The 12,627-nt window shown below is 46.2% G+C and overlaps 1 protein-coding gene across 10 annotated transcripts in view; it reads left to right on the forward strand.

Annotated features, from left to right (window-relative positions):
* The window catches only part of PHKA1 (phosphorylase kinase regulatory subunit alpha 1), a 319,188-nt gene that overhangs the window by 146,085 nt on the left and 160,476 nt on the right, over positions 1-12,627 (forward strand). For all 10 annotated transcript variants that reach the window (XM_036304532.1, XM_036304531.1, XM_036304536.1 and 7 more), the window contains 2 exons: positions 5,021-5,116; positions 6,024-6,131. In XM_036304532.1, the coding sequence (XP_036160425.1) occupies positions 5,021-5,116; positions 6,024-6,131 (204 nt within the window). The remainder of the gene's footprint in view (positions 1-5,020; positions 5,117-6,023; positions 6,132-12,627) is intronic.

Here is a 12,627-nt window from a genome sequence, read left to right on the forward strand (position 1 = left end):
AGTGTACCTAGTGGTCAGAGTGGGACCATCCAGATTACAACTCCTCAGATCCATAAGGGACACACTCAGGGGGCAGACTCAGTGAGCACCAAAGCCCCACTGAAGCAAGTCTTGCCCCAGAAGGGTGTCTTCAGCACAGAAGTTCTCCCACTGCAGACACAGCTGATTCTCACTGCCAATTGGCCTGGAGGTCAATTCCTCCCAGTGATACCTACAACAATCAAGGCATAACTATAACAATACTGTGCACAAAGCCCACAAGGTAGTGCACCAAGAGTGTCCACTTCAGGTAACTGGGGAGGATGAGCCACTGGGCCCTGCAGGACACCTAGCACACAAAATCACTCTACCAACACAGGGAAGCATAAAAAATGTGGAGACAAAGAAACAGGTCACAAATGACAGAAATGGAGGAAAGCAAATGACTGGATATAGAGTTCAAAACCACGTTTATAAGGTTTTTCAAGAATTTTCTGGAAACCGCTGATAAATTTAGTGAGACCCTGGAGGATGTGAAAAAAGAACAACCTGAAATTAAGTATACACTGACTGAAATAAAGAATAATATACAGAGATCCAACAGCAGACAAGAAGATACCAAGAATCAAGTCAAAGATTTGAAATACGAAGAAACAAAAAATACCCAACTGAAGAAGCAAAAAGAAAAAAGAATCCAAAAATATGAAGATACTGTAAGGAGCCTCTGGGACAACTTCAAGCGTACCAACATCAGAATTATAGGGGTACCAGAAGAAGAGAGAGGGCAAGATATTGAAAACCTATTTGAAGAAATAATGACAGAAAACTTCCCCTACCTGGTGAAAGGAATAGACTTACAAGTCCAGGAAGCGCAGAGAACCCCAAGCAAAAGGAATCCAAAGAGGACCACACCAAGACACATCATCATTAAAATGCCAAGAGCAAAAGACAAAGAGAGAATCTTAAAAGCAGCAAGAGAAAAAAGGTCAGTTACCTACAAGGGAGTATCCATACGACTGTCAGCTGCTTTCTCAACAGAAACCATGCAGGCCAGAAGAGAGTGGCAAGAAATATTCATAGTGATGAATAGCAAGAACCTACAACCAAGATTACTTTATCCAGCAAAGCTAGCATTCAGAATTGAAGGTCAGATAAAGAGCTTCACAGATAAGAAAAAGCTAAAGGAGTTCATCACCACCAAACCAGCATTATATGAAACGCTGAAAGGTATTCTTTAAGAAGAGGAAGAAGAAAAAGGAACTCTTACCATTTGTCACAGCATGGATGGAACTGGAGAGCATTATGCTAAGTGAAATAAGCCAGTCAGAGAAGGATAAATACCACATGATCTCACTCATTTGTGGAATATAATGAACAACATAAACTGATGAACAAGGACTGATCCAGAGATGGAGAGGCATTGATTGGACTGTCGGGCCTTGGAGGGAAGGTAGGGGAGGGTGGAGGTAAGGGGGAAAGATCAACCAAAGGACTTATATGCAAGTGTATAGGCCTAACCAATGGGCACGGACAACGGGGGGGTGAGGGCATGAGCGGGGGTGTGGGGGGTAGGGGGTAACGTGGGGATAAGGACACATATGTAATATCTTAATCAATAAAAAATATATATATATAAAAAGAAATTGACAGGAAACAATAAAAAAAAAACTCTGTTATAGCTGTATGCAAATCAAATGGTTAATAAATACAATAGATGTGATACTTGTACCTTGAAAAATACCTGAAATTTGCCTTTAGATATGTGCACTCACATTCCCACCAGCCCACCCTGGCTCCACTGCCCACCACCTTGTGTACCAGAGGAAGAGAGCAAAAGACAGCTATCAAAAGAAAATCAACCCAAGCCATTATGCTCAATTAATATTTGACTAAAGAAGCAAAGCATACAATGGAGTCAAGACAATCTCATCACTAAATGCTGTTGGAATAATTGGACAGATACATGCCAAAAAAATGAAACTAGACCACCAACATACACCATACACAAAAATAAACTCAAAATGGATAAAGGACTTAAACGTAAGACATGAAACTATAGAAATATTAGAAGAAACCACAGGCAGCAAAATCTCAGACATCTCCATAGCAATATGTTTACTGATACATCCCTAGGACAATGGAAACTAAGGAATAAATAAACAAATGGGACTACATCAAAATAAAAAGCCTCTGCACAGCAAAAGAAACCATCAACAAAATAACAAGAAAGCCCACATTATGGGAGAACATATTTGCCAATGATACATCCAATAAGGGGTTAATTTCCAAAATTTATAGGGAAATCATACAACTAAACAAAAGGAACATAATCCAGTTAAAAAATGGGCAAAGGTGTGCTCGTGTTCAAAGACTTGGAGAAAGAGCTGATGCACAAATTAATACACAAGACAAGAAATATAAATTTGGAAATTATGGGGGAAGCCAGTTGTGATCTTGGTACAAGGGACCAAGTTCCACTGAGTCTTTGTTCCCATCTGCTTTTATTTACTAGAATACACAAGTGTCTTTTAGGAATACAAACAGACATATCAAAGGTGATGTTTGGTAAACAGTAAGATTATCAGGTTGAGAGAGTTTGCTTTAGTCCAGCGGTTCTCAACCTGTGGGTCGTGCCCCTTTGGGGGTTGAATGACCCTTTCACAGAGGTCGCCTAAGACTGTCGGAAAACACATATATAATTACATATTGTTTTTGTGATTAATCACTATGCTTTAATTATGTTCAATTTGTAACAATGAAAATACATCCCACATATCATATTTACATTATGATTCATAACAGTAGCAAAATTACAGTTATGAAGTAGCAACAAAAATAATTTTATGGTTGGGGGTCACCACAACATGAGGAACTGTATTAAAGGGTCGCGGCATTAGGAAGGTTGAGAAACACTGCTTTAGGCCATTGAGTCAGCAGTAGGTAATAAAATGCAGATATTCATCCCTGTGAATATCAAAAATCTCCATTCAGCCCTAACCAGTTTGGCTCAGTGGATAGAGTGTCGGCCTGTGGACTGAAAGGTCCCAGGTTCGATTCCAGTCAAGGGCATGTACCTTGGTTGTGGGCACATCCCCAGTGGGGGCTGTGCAGGAGGCAGCTGGCTGATGTTTCTCTCTCATCGATGTTTCTAGCTCTCTATCCCTCTCCCTTCCTCTCTGTAAAAAATCAATAAAATATATTAAAAAAAAATCCCCATTCAGCCTTCTGACCAGACTTCTCACATTTATATTAATTACTGATGGTTCCCAGCAAAAGGACCTAAATAGACACTTCTCCAAAGTATACTTACAGAAGTCCAAGAGGCATATGAAATAATGCTTAAAGTCACTAATCATCAGAGAGATGCAAATCAAAATGACAATGAGGTACCACCTCACACCTGTCAGAATGGCTATCATTAACAAATTCACAACTGACAAGTGTTTGAGAGGATGCAGAGAAAAAGAACCCTAGTACACTGCTGGTGGGAATGCAGACTGGTGCAGCCTCTGTTAAAACTCTGTATGGAGTTTCCTCAAAAAATTAAGAATGGAACTCCCATTTGACCCAGTGATCCCACTTCTAGGAATATATCCTAGGAAATCAGAAACACCAATCAGAAATAATACATGCACCCCTATGTTCATAGCAGCACAATTTACAGTAGCTAAGATTTGGAAACAGCCTAAGTGCCCATCAGCAGATGAATGGATTAAAAAACTGGTATATCTATACAATGGAATACTATGCAGCTGTAAAAAAAGAAAGAACTCTTACCATTTGCAACAGCATGGATGAACCTGGAGAGCATTATTCTAAGCAAAATAAGCCAGTCAGAGAAAGATAGGTATCACATGATCTCACTCATATGCAGAATCTAGTGAACAACATAAACTGATGGACAAAAATAGTTCAAGAGACATAGAAGCATCAAACAGACTGTTGAACCTCAGAGGTACGGCAGTGGAGGGTGAGTGGGTGGGAAGAGATCAACCACTGAACTTGTATGCATATATGCATGACCCATGGACACAGACAATAGTGTGGTGAAGGCCTGGGGTGGGAGGTAGGGGCAGGCTGGAGAGGTCAATGGGGGAAAAAGGGGATATATGTAATACTTTCAACAATAAATTTTTTTTAAAAAAAGAATATAGAACAGAGAGGAAGACTAGAAATACGCTGAGAATAAAGAGGGGGAATTAGAGAAGGGAAGGCACAGAGCCATTTCAGCTAGTGGCCATGAGAAAAGAGCACCTCAGAAGTGGTGGATGGGAGGTTATCTGAAATCCGACAGAAACTTGTAACCCTACCTGCAAGTGGTTGCATATGGTTGATTGTCCTCCTGTACAATCTTTCATGGCTCATTTTAGCTATATGTGTGCTCAGTTGAAATGGTGCATGAGTGTATGTGAAATTCATGTTATGCTCAAATTTTTCCCTTATATATCAAACACATTGGAACAAATTTGTGTTTTCTAAACAGCTGTTATAGCAGAACTAACTATATAATTTTTCCACCATAAATTATAGGTTTTTTTTTAATGTATTACTAATCTATAGCAAATTGTTAAGCAAAAACATACAAACTTGACCATAAAAGAAACTTAATTGGGCAGGCAAAATATAGTTTTAAAAGCCAGTGCATGTAATATGATGAACTTATCTTTAGGGTAGTACATAATGGATGAAAATAGGCCTGTGGAGGCAGGCTGACTTGGGCTCAAATCTGAACTCAACCTTGTACTCTTGTGTGATCTTCCATAAGTTCATAACCTGCTAGAGCCTTAGTTTCCCTGTAAAAAGTCTGTAATTATGCATACTTCCTAGGATGGTTATTAAAATCAAATGTATTAAAGCATGCAAAACCCCTAATATAGTATCTTGCCTATAATAAGCATGTAATAGATGCTATTTCCCCTTTTCTTCCTTTTACTAGGTGAATATGTTCCTTTTAAACAGGACTTTCTTTGGCATCAGTCTTCCTCTAGATCCCCAAAGGGAACTCTCTATAAATTTTTTTCTCCCTTTCTTATACCTATAGGTTCAAGAATATAGAGAGGCTCTTGAAGAAGTCCTCATCAAGGGCAAAAATGGAGTCCCACTTCTGCCCGAGCTATACAGTGTTCCCCTTGACAAGGTGAGCTAGACAGTGCTGTAACATGGGGCTGGGAGAAGAGGAGGAGTACTTCAATAGGTGTTCCCTGTTTGAGTCAAATAATTGTTACTTTCTTCTGATTTTCTAAAATGTTGTCTTTCAGTATAGGATGATAAAACTATATTTTGTTCCCTTGAAAATAAGATTTTAAAGCACTCACAGTTATGACATTGTTGTACAGCAAGACAAGGGTAAGACCAAACTTAACAGTGGTAGTTTCAAGGGTGTATACTTACCCTCAAAATTACCAAGATGCATTAAATATGTATAACCTTTTTGTATGTCAACCATAACTCAATTAAAAAAAATAAAATAAATTGTTTAGAGGTTGATTTATTTTAAAAAGACCAGACCTTAAGCTTGAAAATGATAGGGACATCAGTAGGCAGAACCAGAGTGATGTTCTCTTTGAACTTTCAGGATTTGATATTCTTTGCTGTGAGGCCAGTAATTTGGGATTGTTTGAGTAGATCAGTTTTTGAAAATGAAGTAGGTCTCCATGTTCCCAAAATCCCAGTCAGAAATACTTCTGTTCTTCTTCTCCATTGCGAAAGAGTATTAACCATGGGAGAGATACAGTCTTCAGTTCTAGTAGGTATGGGTGCAATAAGCTCCCAGCAACATCAACAGCATTACCTGAGAGCTTGTTAGAAATGCAGATTTCAGGCCTTCCCCAACACCTACTAAGTCAGAATCTGCCTTTGTACACGATCCTCAGGCAATCTATATCCACCATACAGTTAGAGGAACACTGCTTGACTTTTCAGTGCATTGCATGTGTGACTGTTTCATAGGGTAATGAATCACAATCCAGATTCAGCCCTTTTTGCTGTTTACTATTTAAAATCTTCTATTACCCTTATTGTAGCTTTTTAATCTATTCTTTTAGGTTGACGAAGAATATCAAAACCCCCACACTGTGGACCGAGTCCCCATGGGAAAATTGCCTCATATGTGGGGTCAGTCTCTATACATTTTAGGAACCTTGATGGCAGAGGTAAGGAGAAAATTTAAGGCTCTTTTTCTGCTTTAATCATGATAGTAATCAGATTTGTAAATAGCTCATTAAATCTTTTGCTTTTTGTATTCTGCCTTAATTATATATTTTCCTCCAGGTCATTAGAGTGGAACTGTGACCAGTCCTTGACAAAAATCTTTTCCCCTGGCAACCTTGTCCCTCATGCCCCCAGGGCTTCCTACCTTGGCACTGTACCTGCAGATGCTCTGGGAATAGGCCCTACCTAGATCTTTCCCTTTCAGAATGCCCCCGAGTGCCTTGCCTGGTGACTGACAAATGCAGTTGTGCTTATACAGCATGACTGATAATGGATTTAAGAGCTAAATTTTCTAAGCAACATAATGCTTCATTCTTTAATTGAATAAACTGATAAGAAAATTTTAGGTACAATTACAACTAGTTAGGAACATCATAGTTTTTATTTATTTATTTTTGGAAAGGGGCTCTTTAAATGTTTCATATATTAAATTCTGTTGAGACAGCTCTTACTGGGGCACTCGGGAATTTCTGTCAGCTTATTTGTGATATTTTGAGCTGTCTCAACAGAATTTAATATATGTGATTATATAGGAAGGGTTATCTTTTTCACAGTTTTTCAGATTTACTGACAAATATATTTCCACATTGTAGGTTATTATGGTGAGCTATAACCTAGGCTCCTAGAGGATATAGGGTGGTACTAAGATATTCTTTCTGAGCCATACTCTATGACCTACTTACATATGACTGTTGATTTTCTGCAGCTATTTTTGTTGTTTTGTTTTCCCCAATTCTATTGAGATATGATTGACATACATCACTATGAGTTTCAGGTCGATGGTTGTTGGTGCCAATTTAATACCAATAGGAATCCCCAATTTGGGGTATGGTGAAGAAGGAAACTTTACTTAGTGCAAACATCTCCGTTGTGATACAGCACAGTTGTGAGAATAGTATGGCTGTGGAACAGCTAAATGGTGTTACACCTCAATTATGGAGTAGTACAGCTGTGAAACAGCAGGGCTGTGAGGAGGCCCGAGGGTGAGGGAGTCATGGGGCAAGGCCCCTCTCCCTTCAAAAAAACTCAGCTCTGCTCTGCCTGCTTTGCTCCTCTCCACACCAGCCTGCTTTGCTCTACTCTACTCTGCCCTGCTCTGCCTACTCTGCTCTGGTCCCCTGAGATGTCTTCAGTGTTTTATCTTTAGTGTTTCAGCTCCATCCAGGGAAACATGGTCTCAGTCTTACTTGGAATGGAAAAGTGTACTTTCCTTGACAGAGGGGAGTGACTTACATAGAGAGAAGTCCCACCTATGGCCCCTAATTGGTCTGTCCTCATGCAAATGAGGATGCCAAATCCTCAGTTTGACTGGTCCAAAAGGCACTGTCAGAATGGAGCCACTCTGATTGGTCAGTGAAGATGCTGATGGGGATATAGTTGTGCAGCTCTTATTGGATGGGGAAAGCCTCAGTCCTATTACTAGAAATACAGCTCCAGGAACTCTTTTCTAAGGGCTGCCTCAGATGCAGGAACACAGTTCAGACATGCAGTTCAATGCAGGCTTTTCCCTGAAGTGTGAGAGGCCACTGTTTATAAACAGCTGCTAGACTCTTCTTTTAAAGTTGAGCCCAGGTAGCCACCAGGAGCCCTTCTTGATAGGTATATTCTTTCTCAGGGTTCACAAGCATAAAGGTTTGATTATCTGTCATTGACATTATCTATCTATATAAAGAGCCAGGGTCCATAACGTCCACAACGACCAAGGCTCTATGGAACACCAGAAGTCAGTGCTGGGTTGCCATGGTGACCAAGCACTGACTGTAGCCGGTGCCGGTGCAGCGATCCAGCACTAACTGACGAGGGTGCTATGGATGTGGCCTGGAGAGAGGCCTGCAGAGAGAGAGGCAGGGTCTGATCCCCAGCCTCCATGGCAGCTGTTTATCAGCCATTGCCTCTCTTTTTCTCTCCCGGCTTCGCCAGCAGCTGCGCCTCTGTTTCTCTCTGGGCCTCCACACGAGGGCTGCTGATCAGCCCCACCTCTTTGATCAGGCCCAAAGATAGGCCCGGAGACGCTGACTGGCATAGAAACAGACCAATCAGAACCTAATCTGGGTGAAGTGTGAGGAGCCAGTGGCTGCCTAGGAGGCAGAGCTTTTGATGCTGACTGGCATAGAAACCGACCAATCAGAACCTAATCTGGGTGAACTGCGAAGGAAGAACCTAAGGTGGGGGCTGAGGAGGGGGTTTAAGGGCAACAGCTGTTTGGTATAAGGTGTAAGAAAGCGGTTCAATTTTTTCATGACCAGTTTGGCAGTATAGTGCATATGACTGGCTATCAGTCCAGATATAGGGATTATGTGTTTTTGTCTGCCAAGAGCATCTCTTCCTGCTGAAAAAGGCTTTTCCCCCTCATTTAAGCCATCCTATTCTATATAATCTATCTATACTACTAAAAGGGTAATATGCTAATTAGACTGGGTTGACCAGCCATCTTCTGGATGCCCGACTTCCTTCTGGACAAAGTCATGGTGGTGGGGGCTGAGGCAGAGGCAGTTAGGAGAGATCAGGCCAGCAGGGAAGGGCAGTTAGGGGCAATGAGGCAGGCAGAGGCAGTTGGGGGCGAGATCAGGCTGGCAGGGGAGGGCAGTTAGGGGCAATCAGACAGGCAGGCAGAGGCAGTTAGGGGCAATCAGGCAGGCAGGCAGGTAAGCGGTTAGAAGCCAGCAGTCCCAGATTGCGATCGGGCCTAAATCGGCGGTTGGACATATCCCAAGGGGTCCCTGATTGGAGAGGATGCAGGCTGGGCTGAGGGAACCACCCCCCCGCCCCTATGCATGAATTTCATTTCGGGCCACTAGTCCTATCTAATAAAAGAGAAACATGGTAATTAGCGTATAACCGCTACCCTTCCCATTGGCTAATCAGGGCGATATGCAAATTAACTGCCAACCAAGATGGCGGCCGGCAGCCAGGCAGCTTAAAGCGAACATGAGGCATGCTTGCTTCAGTGACGGAGGACTCCAACGTTCCCCGCCTGCCACTGCCGGCCTCTGAGCTCCTGAAGCAACAGCTCCAAAAGATACAATGTTTCAATTATAGAAGCTAAAAGATGGCAGTTAATTTGCATATACTAGCTGCGAGCGAAGACTGACGCCAACATGGAGGCCAAGTGGTACAGAAGGGAGCCAAGTAGAGGCTGCAAGGACAGAAACAGAGCTGAAGCTGCTGTGAGCGGGAGAGGCAGTGGCTTGGAGGGGAAGGGGCAGCAGCTGGGAGCGGGAGGGAAATCCCAGCCACAGCGGCTGGGAGCGGGAGGGGCAGCGGCTTGGAGAGGAAGGGGCAGCGGCTGGGAGTGGGAGGGCAAACCCAACCACTTTGGCTGGGAGCATAAGGGGCAGCAGCTGGGGGCGGAAGGGGCAGAGGCTTGGAGGGGAGTGGCAGCGGCTGGGAGCAGGAGGGCAAGCCCAGCCCCAGGGGATGGGATCAGAAGGGCAAGCCCAGCCCCAGCAGCTGGGAGCAGGAGGGAAAGCCCAGCCCCAGGCACTGGGATCAGAAGGGCAAGCCCAGCTGCAGGGGATGGGGGCAAAAGGGCAAGCCCAGCCCCAGCAACTGGGATCAGGGAGGGCAAGCCCAACCACTGTGGCTGGGAGCATAAGGGGCAGTGGCTGGGGCGGCGGGGAGGGGCAGCGGCTGGGAGCTGTGGGACAGTGGCTGGGAGTGGGAGGGCAAGCCCATCCCCAGCCACTGGGATCGGAAGGGCAAGCCCACCACTGTGGCTGGGAGTATAAGGGGCAGCGGCTAGGGAGGAGGGAGGGGCAGCGGCTGGGAGCTGAGGGGCAGCGGCTGGGAGTGGGAGGGTAAGCCCAGCCCCAGCAACTGGGATCGGGAGGGCAAGCCCAGCCCCAGCGGCTGGGAGAGGGGAGGCAAGCCCAGCCCCAGCAACTGAGAGCAGGAGGGCAAGCCCAGCTCCAGTGGATGGGAGCGGGAGGGCAAGCCCAGCCCAAGCCACTGGGATTGGAAGGGCAAGCCCAGCTGCAGGGGATGGGTGCGGGAGGGCAAGCCCAGCCCCAGCGACTCGGATCAGGAGGGCAAGCCCAACCACTGTGGCTGGGAGCATAAGGGGCAGCGGCTTGGAGCAGGAGGGCAAGACCAGCTGCAGGGGCTTGAAGCGGGAGCGAAGCCCGCCTCAGCGAGTTTCACTCCCTTCTCTGCTTTGCTCCAGCCACAAGAAGCCCTATTCTTGCAGGAATGTTCCTGCAACGGGCCTCTAGTATATAATAAAAGCCCAAGTGACTGTTGCAACTGAACGACTAGAACGACTGGTCACTATAATGCGCACTGACCACCAGGGGGCAGATGCTCAATGTAGGAGCTGCCTCCTGGTGGTCAGTACGCTCACACAGCCAACCTCCCCTGGCCAGCCAACCTCCTGCGATCACGCCCCCTCATCAGTAGGCCCTGATTGGGATGGGCATTCGGGGGTGGGTAGTGGCGGATGTGGCCTTTTTCCCAGGGGGTCACAGGCCATCTTCCTCATCAGGGCCGGTGGCCAACCTCCTGCAGCCCCTCCCCCGGCCGGAAAACCTCCTGTGGCCCCTCCCCCTGTTCCCCAGCCAGCAAGCCCTGGTGCGGGATGGTGAGGGATGGAGGAGGGGGCCGGGGAACCATGTGGTGGCAGGGTGCCGAGGGCGGCATCGGCATCCGGTGCCCATTCCTTCTGCGCCTGGCCTGGCAACTGTCACCTCCTCTCCCGACCCCACCAGGGCCTTTGGGCCCCAGGCTGGGATGGGGAACCAGGGGTAGGTGGTGGTAGATGCAGCCCTTTTCCCAGCAGGGCTGAGGGCCGCTCCCTCCTTGGGGCCTGCAGCTAACCTCCCATGGCTCCTCCCCCTGGCCAGCAAACCTCCCATGGTCCGTCCCCCTGTCACTCCCCTGGCCAGCAGGCCCTGTTCCTCCCTCCAGCCGGTAGGCCCTGGTGCTAATAAGGCAACAAGGGAAGGAGGAGAGGGGGAGGCAGGGAACTGCGTGGTGGCAGGGTGCTGAGGGCGGCTTTTGCGTCTGTCGTCCATTCCTTCCGCACCCGGCCCAGCAACCGTCACCTCTTCCCAACCCTGCCGGGGCCTTTGGGCCCTGATTGGCAACCAGGTCTATGGACCCGACCCATGCATGAATTTTGTGCACCAGGCCTCTAGTGTAACAATAATGGGCAGCATGATTGGTATAAAGTAATCCTTTTCTGGTAACTTTCTCATTCAAGACAAATACATTAAATGGAATGAAAAGAGGAGATGAATGGTTTTCTTAAGGGCAAAACAGGTGACTTAGTCATATTTCACAAAGTCAGGTTTTAGGTGCAGGAACTGTGCTGAAGGCCAGGAGGTGGATGTGGCCTCCCCTGAACTGGAACTATTAAAAATGAGGACCTGAGGAGACTGAAGAGACTGCAGATTTTGGGTGAGACAGGAGGGCCTGGGACTGAGAAAGGAGGCCCCCAAGGGTACTGGCTATGGAGACTGCAGTGTGGTGCAGTAGTGCAGCCCAGGGCTGAAGTCCCTGGATAGAGTAGTGCTAGCACCCTGCCATCATGCAGCCTGGGAAGCTCCTCCTGATCAGTGGGAAGGACCTTGCAGTGGAGCTCAGGGGCAGCCTACATTGGAGTGTTCTGAAGGATACACACAACATCGAATCTTGGGGATTCTCTATTTCTTAGAGAAACTCATGCTGGTGAGCAGAAAGGGGGCTTGAGAGTAGTCCAGGAGGGAGGATCAGCCCTGCCCACCTGGAATGCAGAGGAGGTGCCCTCTTTCCCACCAATAAAAGAGCTGCTTCTTACCCAACCTGCAGTGACCTGAGGCAAGGGGGAATATCCCAGGGCAGGAAGTCTGTGCCCCTGCAAGTGGCAAAGGGAAGGTGGCAGCAAACAGGCAGAGCTGAGGCATTATAAGGACAGGAAGGGCCCAGCCCCACCTCCTACAAGCTATTGGTACCATGCCCAACATGAGCCTGATCAAACCATCCCAGCCAAGACCAGGATACCCATGTAGAGCCCAGCTCCAAGTGGAAAGGGAGAACAGCTCAGAACAGACACAATCAAGAGAGACTTGAGGCAGACTCAGCCTCTGGACTAAGGAGTCCTCACCCACTGGACAACTAGGGGCTTCGATCTATTGGGCCTCAATCAAATTGCCCAAGGCCAGAAAGGGACAGTGACTCACATTGGCCTGACCAGAAAGCTCCAAGGATGCCCAGGATAGACACACAAAGTGACCAGATTCAACAACATCAGAGCAAAATCCAGTGAGCTCCACAAATAGCAGACCCAAAGGTTTTTGAGTGTGAGTGTGGTGGTTTTGTTGTGTGTGTGTGTGTGTTTGTGTGTGTGTGAGAGAAAGAGAGTGGCTTTTTTTGTTGTTTGTTGTTTGTTTTTCCCCTTTTTTCCTTTTTTTGCATATCTCTAATTTTTCCTTTGATTCTATTCTTGTATCTCTTTATTAATTT

The sequence above is a fragment of the Myotis myotis genome, unplaced genomic scaffold (assembly GCF_014108235.1).
Source record: "Myotis myotis isolate mMyoMyo1 unplaced genomic scaffold, mMyoMyo1.p scaffold_m19_p_4, whole genome shotgun sequence".
Lineage (NCBI taxonomy): Eukaryota > Metazoa > Chordata > Mammalia > Chiroptera > Vespertilionidae > Myotis > Myotis myotis.